The following is a 14672-nucleotide window of genomic DNA, read 5'->3' on the forward strand; positions in this document are numbered from 1 at the left end:
AGCAGTTTCGTCTCCGTTTCTACGCCCATGCCTCATACATAACATAAACTATACTAAAAATTTATTATTATTTTTTTTAAATATCTGGGTGATAAAAAATTCCTCTAGTTGAGTTAATCATAGATAGCTGGGCTAAAGAAGGAGAGAATTAAAATTATTTATAAGTAAGAATTTGGCACCTTTAAACTCTCAGTTTTATGATCAGTATAGTACTTCAAAAGACAACCATGCATGCAAACATCTATAGATAAACAAAATCAGCTGCTTTCCAAATATTAATGTGACCTTCCTTGCTTTCATTCCAATCTCCAAAGATGAATGCTACACATTTTATAAATTACGTATCTTTTCCTAGACCTCTTAGTCATCACTGCTGTAAAGAGGTTTTGTTTAGGTCCTAGACAAAACCTCTTTACAACAGTAATGGTTGAGAGGAAAAAGTATATTAATTGTTTGTTAACAATGTTTGGTTAGGCAGTAATAGAGCCCTTTGCAACAGCAGAGCTGTAATCTTTGCTCGGTCTTGGCTCTTCATTACGTCCATTTTAAAGCTCCTGATTAAATATGGAGTTTGTTGTTTCTGTTAAAACATCAAACTGTTAGATATTTTCTGTGTGTGTTTGAATAATGCTTGTTACACACTTAGTTTTTTTCTGCCTATTTTATAGAATAAAATGCAACAAATTAACTATAAATTAATATTCAGTGGTCATCTGAATATTAATGTATACAATTTATGATGCATTTTAGGTACTTACCATAATGTTTTCTGATAAGAGAAAGTTTATTACTGCTAAGTGATGTCCAATTTATCTCTTCATAAACTCTAAACAACATTTTTCCTTATTAACATCTTAAAATGTATGCCCCTTCTGTCATCAGACCTCATTTAAATGGATATACATGTAACATGTTTGACTACATGTAGCTGATTTACAGTGCAAAGGAGGGGTTTCTTTTATCCTGTCCAATAAATTTTTCTCTTGAATTTTCTTTAATATATTAGCTATAAAATGGAATGTAAAGATCTGGGTTCCCTCTTTGAATGAGAGGAATCCCTTTTATCAGAATATTCTAATAAATTGTAATTAAATGATCTGTCAATCTTGGTCTGTCTCATTTGAAAAAATGCATGCTGAGGCACGAGCCTAAAAACCACTTCATCCCAATGAAAAAAAGAATTGCAATCAGCCACCATTTTTATGTTAAAGAATGTTTGTAAATATGTGTAACTGGACAGTTTCCTCTACCACCCCACATCTGATACATCTATGCTAATTCTACTTAGGAGATTATGGAAATTGAAGTCTAAACCTATGGAGAGCGATTAAGTTGGGCCACGAATGAGATCCACGGATATCTTCCTCTCAGTAGACACTAGACTGGCAATCTCTTGTGTAGGCCAAGGGATCTTTTTAAACCAAGTACTCTTTAAACATATAAGAAGCAAAACTGAATCATTATTGGATAACTCTGAAGTTGGTCTGAAAATATGTATCCAGACATAAAGCATAAGAATCCCTGCGAGTATAGGAAAAAAATCAGAGAAAGACATGACGCTCAAATGGCTCAAGTAAAAGAGCATTTTTCCCCTCATCCTTTTTTTGGGATTTAACTGGTGAGGAGTGTTTACTCAATGTGTTCACGGTTCCATACCTGTAAAGAATTAAATGGAGGAATGCCAGGAAAATTCTGGTACATCTCCAAAATATCTTATTTGCTATAGTTTAATCATTAGCAAAGGATGACTGTGAGATACTTGGTCTGCCTTTCTAACTTTAAGGGGTCAATTCCTTCAATTAATATTAGCTTTCGGCTTGAGTCAAGAATTTAATGCTTCTATTTGGACCTTTTCAGTTGGCAGACACTCTCCTTGATCGTATTGTGTGGCAAACTTTTTATTAGAACCACAAAAGAACTTGCCAATTAAAAAGAAATGGATTGGATTGTTTCTATTTCAATACTGTTTTTATCTACACTTATCATGTTGCTCCTTTTCAAAATGGGAAACCCCTGGAAGAAGAGCTCCAAAGATTTTCCACCAGGACCCAGGCCTTTACCTGTTGTTGGAAGCCTCCACATAATGGATCTGAAGAAACCTTACCAGACAATGTTAGAGGTAACTTTTCCATGTTTCTGTTGCAGGGAAAAATTGCAGCATTCTGTGACTTTTGTAGGCAAGGGAAATGACAACTTGTTCCAACCAAAAAGAAATGAGAAAAGAACAGAATGCTTTTATTAGACCAAATGGTTCATTCATTCCCAACAAATAAAATAATGTCCTATTCATTCTTTTTTTCTAATCTAATCCTTGAATTTAGGTACATCTTGATAGGCATCAATGAAATATATTACTATAGAAAGACAAAATGGATAGTTTTGAGAGGAGGGCTTTGAAACGTGTGCAAAAATCTTCAGTTTAGAATAACTTCAACTTAGCTTTATTCCTCCCCCAAACAAACAAAAACATGCTACAATTTTCAGTAAACAATTCTATATATACATACCATGTGTCTCAGAAAATAAGGCTGGGCCTTATTTTCTTTAGACCCCCGAAAAAACAGCTAGCCTGTCTTTTCAAGGGGTGCCTTAATTTCCCCCCCACCCGCATGTACCCTTGCCTCTCCACTGGGCCGCTTATTTAGCGGCTGTAAGGAGCACCCCACATGCACCCTTGCTTGCCTATCTGTAGCCTGCCATTGTCCATCTGGCAAGCCTGGCCACCGGGCCGCTTCTTTTGATCCCTGCTTTCCCTGCCATAGTCGCCCCCCTGCCACCTCTCCCCCTTTCTTTCTCACACACAAGAAAAGCGAGCTAGAAAAAGAGAGAAGTGGGGGAGGCACTTTTGAACACGTCCAGGACTTTTCAGTTGTCATAATCAGCCCCTGCCATGGGTATGTTATTCTGCTTCACTGTTAGAATTGGAGCAACTTTTCCTTAGAGAAGGAGATTGGGGGGGGGGGGGGAGGATCCATTGGAATCACCCGGTCTTTGCAAACCCGAATCGGGTCTTTGCAAACCCAAATAGGTTAGCTTTTCAGTAAGTTGCATGAGGCAGAATAACAATTAATACAGAGACACTGCATTGGTGTGTGTGTGTGTGTGTGTGTGTGTGTTTATTCGGAGACTGGGAAAACTCTGGAAGCTGTGAGTCAAAGAGAAGAGGCAGAGGCTAGAGGAGAATGGATGCCCCCTCCAGCAAGCGAATTGGGAAAAATCAAAAATTCACCATAGAAGCATATCTTAGTGAACCTAACCTTTCCCCACAAGTTTCCGCAAAGGCTGCAGAGATAACAGGAGAGGGCAGCCTGGATAAATCACACCCTACAAGCATTGTGTTCCCCATTCTCATGGGAAAAATCTCTTCCAATCCACCCCCTTTTCCCTAATCTCTGCACACAAACACACACACACACACACACACACATGGCAGGGGCTGATTATGACAACTGAAAAGTCTGCCTCCCCAACTTCTCTCTTTTTCTTGCTTGCTTTTCTTGTGTGTGAGAAAGAAAGGGGGAGAGATGACGGGAGGGGGGCTTTGGATGAGCAATGACTGTGGCAGGGAAAGCAGTGATCAAAAGAAGTGGCATTACAGAGGTGTGATCCGATGGACAGTTGAGTCGCATGGGATGAGTGGGGCAAGTTCTCCCCCCGCCATTTCCCCCCAATGCCTCCTCACCTCAAGTTGTAAATGGCCGTGCATGCACTTAAATAGGCCCAAATTTTGGAGGCAGGCCTTAATTTAACTGCATGTGCACAAAACAGTGCTGGGCCTTCATTTTGGGGTGGGCCGTATTGTTGGAGAAACACGGTATAAATAATGTGTAAATATATCAGAAATAGCATGTTTCCCAAGCTGTTTATCAGGGGTAAATTTAAATAAAAATGAATTTCTTTGAGAAAGGTAAATACAAATTAATTGCACCAAAATATATTTTGACAAGGAATAGAATAGAATAGAAACAGAGTTGGAAGGGACATTTGAGATCTTCTAATCCAACCCCCTGTTTAGGCAGGAAACCCTATACCACTTCATACAAATGGTTATCCAATCTCTTCTTAAAAACCTCCAGTATTGGAACATTTACAACTTCTGGAGGCAAGTTGTTCCACTAATTAATTGTTCTAACTGTCAGGAAATTTCTCCTTAGTTCTAGGTTGCTTCTCTCCTTGATTAGTTTCCACCCATTGCTTCTTGTCCTGCCTTCAAGTTCTTTGGCTTGACTCCCTCTTCTTTGTGGCAGCCCCTGAAATATTGGAACACTACTATCATGTCACCCCTAGTCCTTTTCATCAAACTAGACATACCAAATTCTAGCCAACTTATATGTTTTAGCCTCCAGTCCCCTAATCACCTTTGTTGCTCTTCTCTGCACTCTTTCTAGAGTTTCAACATCTTTTTTACAACGTGGCATCCAAAATTGGATGCAGTAAGCCAAGTGTGGTCTTACCAAGGCATTATAAAGTGGTATTAACACTTCATGTGATCTTGATTCTATCTCTCTGTTTATGCAGCCTAGAACTGTGTTGGCTTTTTGGCAGCTGCAGTACACTGCTGGCTCATATTTAAATCATTGTCCACTAGGACTCCAAGATCTCTTTTCACTAAGAATTCTACTTCCATCATCTCCTCTCAAACATTCTCCACAATCTTCTTGCCCTCATTCTCCCATATCTTGCTTTCCAAATTAATGATCTTTTGGAAGCAGACATTTCTGTGTCATGTGTGCTAGTGGGAAACTTTTATCACAGATGTGAAAAAACTGCATGTGAAAAAACTGCAGGGAAAAGTTTGAAGATAGTGAAGCATCCTTTCACCACCTGCCTCCTGCACTTACCACCCCTGCACCTACCTACCAAACCTGCACCTATACCTACCACAGTACCACCTATACGTTCCATAGTACTGCCTTATGTCTAAAGATATTTACCCATGTAGTAGGGCTGTAATACTATGATCCTTTTCATCTTTTATATTACCTTCTCCTACTGGTATCTTATGATTATATTACTTTGTTGCTTTTCATGTACACTAAGAACTTATGCACCGGAGACAATTTTTTTTGCATATCCAATCACACTTGGCCTATAAACTATTCTATTCTATTTATTTTATTTATTTATTTGATTTGTCAATCACAAGATAATAGGTATAAGAATAAACATGAGTATGAATACAGGAAATAGGTATGAATAAATGGGGACAATAGGACAGGGACGGTAGGCACAATTGTGTGCTTTTGCATGCCCCTTACAGACCTCTTAGGAATCAGTAGTGTATAGTTTAAGGGTAAAGGAGTGGGGGTTCGAGGAGGTAACAACAGAGTCAGGTAGTGCATTCCAGGCATTGACCACTCTGTTGCTGAAGTTCGTACTTTCTGCAATTGAGTTTGAAGCGGTTTACATTACATTACAAATCACGTTTTTTGATCAGAGCTATCTCTCTCCAACTCCCCCACCCCCACAGCTATCGAAACAGTATGGACCTGTGTTCAAAATCCAACTAGGACTCCAGAAAATAGTGGTGCTAACAGGATATGAGACCATAAAGGAAGCTCTGGTGAATAAGGCTGACGTGTTTGCTGAGAGGGCCCCTGTCCCCATATTTGAGGACTTTTCAAATGGTTTTGGTGAGGACCTCCTTTCCATCTCAATACAATTTGGAAACATATGACTGTACAATGGAGTCATATGTACCTATAACAAAGGTATCACAGGAGCAGAACAAATTAGAATCGACTGAAACTGAATTGACTGAAACTGGTTTTGAATTTAGTAATAACTTAGCTTTTTCCAAAATAATAACTGAAAGAGATATAAAGGAACATAGGGAAAAATTAAAGTTTTTTTTTTTAAAAAAAAAATCACTGTACACACCAAGAAAGGAAAAACCATGTCAGAAACTAAATATAGGAAGCAACTACAGAAAAATAATATAGCTCTTGCTAAGATTTTTGTTGGTTATATAATTGTATATGTTGGATTAAATAATACCATAGGGTGGGTTTTTCATATATATGATAATTTTTTTGCTATCTTTAAAATGTTACTCACTAGCCATTTTTGGATGGTTTTTTTCTGTTAAATGGGACCATAGACATCTTCCTCAAACTCTTCTTCTAATGATTATCAAGATATTTTTGAGCAGAATTACTTGGCTCTTTCCCATGCATGAGTTAGATCAGTGTTTCTATATGCAACAACTTTAAGACATGTGCATTTCAACTTACAGAACTGGTCTGGGAATTCTAGGAGTTGAAGTACACACATTTTAAAGTTGACAAGGTTGTTTCTGACTAAGACAAACACCAAGGTAACAAAATTAAAAAACTGAACTGAATATTTAAGGAATTTTCCTTGGGATGGAAGAGCCAACTGGATGACTATAGTACGCCCTACAACCCTTTCATCCTTCTTCCATCCCTTTCTTCAAAATCAGTTTTGCACAGTGGTGGGATTCAATTTTTTTTCCTACTGGTTCTGGGTTGGTGGGCGTGGCAGGGGAAGGATACTGTAAAATCTCCAGTCAGAGGGGGGTATTTGCCAGTTCTCCAAACTACTCAAAATTTCCACGACCAGTTCTCCAGAACTGGTCAGAACCTGCTGAATACCACCTCTGATTTTGCATACTCTTTGTTTTTTTTCAGGAGTAGCTTTTTCCCATGGTGAGAACTGGAGGGTGATGAGGCGATTTATGTTAACCACATTACGGGACTATGGGATGGGTAAGAGGTCCATGGAAAGCAGAATAGCTGAAGAGTGCAGTTTCCTGGTAAAGGAGTTTGAATCTTATAAAGGTGAGTTGGTGTTTCTTCTGGAGTTCAAAAACTTCTCTGTCTTGTGTTATCTTGAAGGGGTTGAGGTTCCTGCATGACATATTCCAGACTTCCAGAACTTTAATTCTTTTTAAATAGTTTTTATTGAAGGGTATTCACAATGCTAAAAGATTATAAAAACTCAAATCAGAAAAAATATAACATAGAAGAAACACAAGGTGCAAAGAGGAGAGAGAAAAGGATCAAAGAGGTACAAACAATCTCTCAAGAAGAAGAATAAAAAATAAAAGAAAACAAAGCTAGAAAAAATATTATTTAAAGAAGGGGCTCATTTCTTGCAACAAATACAGGAAAATTAATAATGCCTCACTCCCTTTGAGATTACATAATGGTTCACCTCTTCCCATAACTACCCCTCCTTATCCATTTACAAATCCAAAACTCATTGTGGTTTCTGTCCAAATGTCAGCAAAAGGTCCATAAATGTTTCCAGAAGTTTTTTTTTTAAAAGCAACATTTTAACTCTGATTAAAGAAGCTAACTGATGCTAGAATCAAGGCAATGAAAATACAATGTTAATAGTTATGATAGTTTTATATTGTATTAACATTTCGATGAAAGTCCATATTTGTTATCCAGGAAAACCATTTGAATTCAGAAGAATTGTGACTGCAGCTGTTGCCAATATCATAGTATCCATTTTACTTGGGAAACGATATGATTATGAAGATCCAAGATTTATTAAATTATTTAGCTTGGCAACAGAAAATGCCATGCTTATGGGAAGCCCAACCATGCAGGTAATGATTATTTATCTGAAAAGCATTAGAAGCTCATTTAGAGGGTAGGCAAGGCAGTGTGTATTTTTCAGGATTCATTGCAAAATCCAGAATCTAATGTAATATCGAAAAACTTTGTGATAATTCAAAATATTTTTTTAAGTGGCACAATATTTCCATTGTTCTTCCACTTGAGTATACAAGTATGTATAGAGGTATGTCAAATATTTATATCCTATATCAAAAGTTTCTTGCAATGGGAACTTGGTGCAACTCTGGTTCCATTTTCCAGTCAATTTACAGAAGAAGTTAAGAAAGACTAGAATCTAATTCAAATGTGTTTCAATTACTAAGAACAAACAGATGAAAATTTTATATGTTAATGAGAGCAACATAATATTAAATAAAGCTGTCTATGACAGGACCTCCAAAATTCCCCACCAAATTTGTAGTGGAAAAATTTCCTGGACACTGTATATTGCAAGCCTTATCTTTAAGGAAACTGAAAGGACGTCTATTTCTGAATTGTAATTGCTCTATCTATAATATTATGTTTTCTGGTGTAATATACAAATAGATATCATTCGTAAAGTCTTTCCAAAATGATATTCTAGGTATGTGACTTCTCTATTATCTCTGTTATTTTGTATCTTTCAGCTGTATAACATGTTTCCCATGCTTGGCTTCCTTTTTGGCGCTCGTAAGAAAGTCCTGAAGAACAAAAGGGAATTGAGTGCTTTTGTCAATGAAAACTTCATCCAATCTCTCAGTAATCTGGATGAAAATGACACAAGAAACTTTATTGATTCATATCTTGTCCAACAGCAACAGGTAATGGAATGTGCAAAAATGGCAGCTTGAAGTTTTCCATAAAATTTTGCAAATGGAAGTACCCACGATTGGCAAGAATCCTTATTACAGGAAAAGGCAAACCTGGCAAATTTTCAAGGGTCTCCAGATATTGAGCAATTTATTCACTTTGCCTAGTGTTCAGTATTCTTCTTTTGAAAGTTTTGTATTATAGCTACTAACCAGCATTATTGCAGTCACAGATCACCACTTAGCCTAATCTTCCAAGCGATTGAGAACTCTAGGAAAATAATAATCCACAATAATTTTTTAATATATTTCTTGAACATTATGTTAGGACCCATACTAAGGAATTCTTCCTCTATATGGATATCAATAAAGAAAAAATTACTTTGAATACCTACAAGTTGGCACACATTTGAGGAGCATTATATTTAATTATGATGAAGTTTTTGTTTTGATTCTTAGAAAATTTGCACAAAAAAGAGATAGCTGCATATAAAAAGCTTAAAACATTTTTCATCTACTAGTGCAGGCCATTTAAATATCTTTTGGACAAGTCAGATTTCCTCTGAGGAAGAGTGGAAATTTGGCTTTTTAAAAAAATATCTGGACAGTTGCTGATTTGTTTAGGTGAAGCTAGAGATTGCTTTAGAGAAGGCTGCACATTCTTTGTAATGTGTCCAGGAGTGCACCTGTCTAGAATCAATTTTAAAAGCAGGTTCTTTTTTTTTAACTCTAGGAAAGGAAGATCCAGAACAATGGGTATTTCCACCATGAAAATCTAGAAGAGTCAGTGATAAATCTATTCATGGCTGGTACGGAAACAGTCTCAAGCACCCTATTTTGGGCCTTTACTCTAATGATGAAGTACCCTTTAATTCAGAGTAAGTGCTTTACAATTTGACAGCATCCATTATGTCAGTGATCTTGATTTCAGGTATAGTGTTAAATGTGGAGTTACTAAGATAAGTGATTTTGAATAATATCTGAGTGAAGGAGGCAAAAAAAGACAAAGAATTCCATCCTCAATTTTGTGTACTGACTTGAATCATGCAGTAACACAAATGGAGAACCTGCCTTAAAGGAACTTTCCCCCCCATCCCTCTCTATGCTCGAGGGCACCTTTTGGGCACCAAATTCAAAGAATGGTATAGCTCTAGAATTTAGTGAATACATGTTATTAGTTATTAGAAAACTATGATGATGCAAGACATCATTGGAGTCTATTATATTGCTTACAATATGTAAATCTCAGTAACACCAACAGAAACTCCAAGCAGAACACAACAAAATCAACAAACCCAAACCAGAATTATTAAAATCCCCAGCAAACAATAACAAGCCTCATAGGTACTCAATGACTTAAGCAACCTTAGAACCCCAATGCCTGCTGGAACAGGACTGGCTAGCTCGGACTCGGAAGATGAAGAGGAGTTTATTTATTTATTTTGTCAAAAGCTTACAATACAATATAAATAAGAATAAACATATTTAAATATAAGAAATAGGTACTAATAATTGGGGACAATAGGACAGGGACAGTTAGGGTTAGGGTTAGGGTTAGACAGGGACATAATATCACAGTATTATGTGTAAAAAGGACAGGAATCATATATACAATTAAAGCGTCTGTCTTATTTTTCTCTGCATGTATCTTCTTTAATTTGAACTAGTGAATGCATTATGCCTCCTCAATTTCCAGAGAAAATTTGGATCTCCTGCCATTGCAAATGTATATTTCCAAGAGTTAGCACCATAACCAACAAAATGAGATTATCTTACTGGATGTTATTGTATATTATCTCAGAAAAGGTCCAAGAAGAAATAACAAACATTGTTGGATATGTTCAGCCAAGAGCTGAACACCGAATAAAAATGCCATACACAGATGCTGTAGTCCATGAAGTTCAACGATATGCTGATGTCATTCCTTTAAACTTGCCACATGCAACTACAGTGGATGTTAACTTTAAGGGCTATTTCATTCCAAAGGTGATGTATCTGCATTATTCTTTTTCTAGTCTTAGCTAGTGACGTTCAGTCCATTTATTACAGTACAATAATAAACATTCTTCAAAAGCTTTTGTAATCCACTTGACACTGACTCTATTAATTTTAGGAATAAAGTAATCTGTGTTGAGGTAATTCCCCATTAGGAGAATGAGTGCACACAGGGAGATGTAGTGAGAGTAATGTTGAATAACATACACACAGCACACAGCTACACTGTATAGTAAAATGTAGGTTTTACTTTCAGTAAATGGTTAAGCAAAGTCCAACAAACGGTCCAAGTCATACACGGTTATAGCAGTCAGTTTTCAGTCCAGGGATAATCCAATAACAAAGTCCAGTATCAAAAACAATTCAGTAAAAGACTCACATCAAATCCAAGAATAACGATGATCAGTAACAGTCAATAGGGAAATGCAGGAATGGCAACAGTCTGGGAAACCAGGTTTCTGGCTCCATCTTATGGCCGCTTGAGGAACCACACCCAATTACAATTTTAGCATTCCCTTAAAGAGACAGTATTAAAATGTCTATCCTGGTTTATATATTTCCAACCCAACTGTTAGGTGGCTTACATTTCTAACAATCTGGCATATTTCTTTTAATTCACATTCTATGGAGGCACAAGCTTGCATACAGATGGAGTAGGGGGTATGTTGTGGGCAAGAGCTAGCCAAAAAAAATCAGAGTTTATATCATCATAATGATTAAATAGGAGTGCAAGTTATTCTTAAGAATAATTAAGTGATGATGTTTCTTACATCCTAATACATTCTCATAAAATACTGTATGTATTGACTTTTCATTTTGCCATCCACATGTAACATATGAGAATCTGTTGTGTAAGGACTCCTTTATCCATAAAGAATAAGCACTGGAATGAAGACTTTGAAGTCTTAGTGTTTGAAAAATTTCCTTGGATTAAGAAGCTTTGTATTGCATAATAGCACCCTAAAACTAAGAACTATGGAATTCAATGCTATTTAAACATCTAAGTTTTTTTAGTTTGTTTGTTTGCAATGCAGTAGAAAGGCTTTTGATGAGTCCATTTTATGGTAGCAAACAAACAAAGGCACAATGTAGTTCAACAATTCAAAAATCTCTCTATACAGTCCAGAGTAGGTGATTGGACAGATTAGTGTACTGTGTACCACACTGGAGATTTTAGGATTATAGAATAACTTGGTGTGTTATATACCATCTTGATTTTTAAATCACCTATTGCTTTCTCTTTATAGGATACTTATGTCATTCCCTTGCTGACTTCTGTGCTCCGTGATGAATCTCAGTGGGAGAGACCTCATGAATTCTACCCTGAACACTTTCTCAACACTGAAGGAAAATTTGTAAAAAGAAATGCATTCATGCCTTTCTCTGCAGGTAGCAGCTTATTTTCAATTATATTAAAATGATATTCAGCTTTTCTCCTTGATTAAAATCTCCCAAAATGGCTAGTAGGAGCAAAAGTTAATCAGCAATAGTTTTTAGCTATTATTTTTTCCAGGTCCCTCCTTATTTATAAATTTCCTATGAGAAAGATGATAATAATAGTAATAACAATAATTTATTAAATGTATATGCTCACAGTTTAGAAAGAAATATAGCCACAGGTATTAAAGGGTCCAGCTGTACATGTGAACATCTCTACTTTCAATTTCATTGGCAGGGCATCCTAAGATTTTTTTTAAAAAATAAATAATCACTCTGGGAAACAGAAATATTTACACCTGCTGTTTCAGCACTGTAATGGGATCCATGATATACTTCAGTTTTGCAATCCAGTTATAGGGGTATTTTCAGTGGCAGTACATCAGTCTTTCAAAATTTGCATTATTCTTTGATATCATTAGTTAGCATGATCTTGCTAGATTCTAACTTCTCTCCTTGGGTTGGATTTGTTATTCTAATTTTTACAACTCTCAAACCAATATGTCATAAGAAGGTGAAATAAAATACTGTTAGCAAAACTAATAAACCCAAATCCTCTGTTTTCTACTCCCTGTTACAGGTCAGAGATTATGTCCAGGTGAGACCCTTGGCAAAACCGAAATATTCATGTTCTTTACTAGTCTTTTGCAAAGATTCATCCTTCAGCCTGCTCCTGGATTATCAAAAGAAGACCTGGACATGAGCCGTGCAGTTGGGTTTACAACACCTCCCAAGACTTCAATATTATGTGCTCTACCACGTTTCTAAAAATTACAGATATTCAGAGACTTATAAGCAGGGGGTATTCAGCTGATTCAGACTGGTCAGGTGAACCGGATGTTAAATTTACATGTTAAATTTTTGCTGAACCGGTAGTTGAACCAACCATCTGGCTCTATCGCCCCTCCCCTCCCAGAAGTCTCCATGCGGCCTGTTTTGGATGCAGGTAAGTGCAGGGTCTGTACGGAGGCTCTGGGAGGGTGAAAAACGGGCCTTCCGGAAGTCCAGAAACAGGCCTGTTTCCAGCCTCCAGAGGACCTCCAGAGGACCTCCAGAGCCCGGGGGAGGCTGTTTTCGCCTTCCCGGAGGCTCGAGGGAAGCCTCCGGAGCCTGAAGAGGGTGAAAAACAAGCCTCCTGGAAATTCTTATAGGCCACACCTACCATGGCCACACCTACCATGGCCACGCCCACCCAGCAACCGGGCAGAGAACTGCTTATAAGTCTGAATTGCACAGCTGTATATATATCTCTTTCTGCAACATCTAATTTTAGACATGGTTTTTTGGTGGCCTATATACATGCCATCTCTTAAATGTTAAGAATACCACATATCCGAGTCCCATAAGATCAGTAGTAGACAAGAATATATCAAAATTCAAAAATTATTTTTAATTGGAATGTGTGATCATCAATTTCCAAGAAGAAAAGCCAGTTCCCAAATGAGTAATACTATCAGTAGCAGACAAAGAATACATCAGAATTGGCCCTTAGTTATTATATTAGTCACTACATAGGGAAAACACTACACACTACACAGGGACACTATACAGGGACAATAAAAAACTGCCCTCTTGTTTCTGTATAATTTATACTTGTCCTTAAAGCATTAAAAACCCTGTTTGCAGCTAAATCTATGTGTTCAGATGAAAACCAGTGAAGATCTGATTTGAACAAAGCATTGAAGTCCCAACTGTATAGACAGTATACAATAAAAAGTATTTTACTTTTTATTGGGTAAGGTATGAACATCTATTTCCAAGAAGAAAAACTGGTTCCCAAGTGGTCAAGAAACTTGGACTCATTCCCAACATTTATGAAATATATTGTATATTATGACTACATTTTCTATATTTTGTATACCATCTACCAAGGTACATATATCCATATGTATCCCAAGGTACACGTAGGTTGAGAAATCCTTGAGAAAAAGAGAAGCTTATAACTACTTGACAAATATTTCAGAGAAGAAAAATATTTAATTCTATGAAGACAAGCTGGAAGGACTGATTTAAACTTAATGAGTCAATTGAAATTAGGATGGATTTTTAACAGTTTGATATTTGTAATTGAGTCTTAATCTAAAGTTTGTATTTTTTTCCCTTTATACATAATGCTTCAATAATTCCTAAAGTTTTTAAAATATTATTAAACGTGTATTTGAAAGTATCTATGTTAAGAGAAAGTTGAAGAAAAAGATGCATTAGTTTGAGGAAAAGTTTAGTTTTAAAAAGGATGAATACAAGAAGAAAATATTACTGTGTGAGGGTAATTTGGAGGTAGTGATCTAAATTAATGAGTTAATTGGAGCTTGTTAGAATTTTATGGGTTGGAAAGTGTACCTTAAAGTATGTATATTAAGAGGAAGTTTTTTTAAAAAAGATGCATTTAGAGTGTCTTGATTTTAGAAAAGCTCTTAAAGAAAAGTTTAGTGTTTTAAAATTGGATGGAAATTTTTTTCCCTTTTAAGGTTAAAGAATCTGAAAGAATACAGTGAACTTTGTTAATATAAATGGTGATGGTTTGTAAAGATTATTAAGTGCAAATAGAAATACATTATTATTTCCACAGCAAGGAGGATAAAGTAGAAATGGTTAAATTGATTGTTTTATTCAGAGAAGAATATAATTATGTTTTTATTTGGAAATCACTTCTGGATTTTGTGCTTGTAATGAGAAAAAATGAAATGCTGACTTTGGTCTTGCCAATTAGATAGATTTATTGTTGTAGGGATGGTTTGTTATGTACTAATGTATAAAAGTAAAAAAGTTGAGGCTGTAATGTTGTTATCTTATACTGTGCGAAAACAAGTAGGAAGTCAATGCTTCCCTCCACTTTCTTCCCTTCTTGCACCTCATAGTTTTC

The 14672-nt window shown here is 36.3% G+C and overlaps 1 protein-coding gene and 1 long non-coding RNA gene across 2 annotated transcripts in view; one reads left to right on the top strand and one right to left on the bottom strand.

Annotated features, from left to right (window-relative positions):
* Positions 1–2188, bottom strand: part of LOC148133066 (uncharacterized) — a 117128-nt gene extending 114940 nt beyond the window's left edge. Inside the window, exon 1 of the long non-coding RNA XR_015746424.1 lies at positions 2105–2188. This is a non-coding gene — a long non-coding RNA (uncharacterized LOC148133066). The remainder of the gene's footprint in view (positions 1–2104) is intronic.
* Positions 1760–14580, top strand: LOC113421893 (cytochrome P450 2K1-like). The gene is made up of 9 exons (XM_026682528.2): positions 1760–2119; positions 5471–5633; positions 6651–6800; positions 7419–7579; positions 8216–8389; positions 9111–9255; positions 10179–10363; positions 11620–11761; positions 12390–14580. Exons 1-9 carry the CDS (start codon positions 1937–1939, stop codon positions 12575–12577), a joined length of 1491 nt encoding a protein of 496 aa, XP_026538313.1. The 5' UTR covers positions 1760–1936; the 3' UTR covers positions 12578–14580.
* The last annotated feature ends 92 nt before the right edge of the window (positions 14581–14672 follow it).

This window comes from Notechis scutatus, chromosome 1 (assembly GCF_049901735.1).
Source record: "Notechis scutatus isolate UNSWTSFEM ecotype Mainland chromosome 1, rNotScu1.2, whole genome shotgun sequence".
NCBI lineage: Eukaryota > Metazoa > Chordata > Lepidosauria > Squamata > Elapidae > Notechis > Notechis scutatus.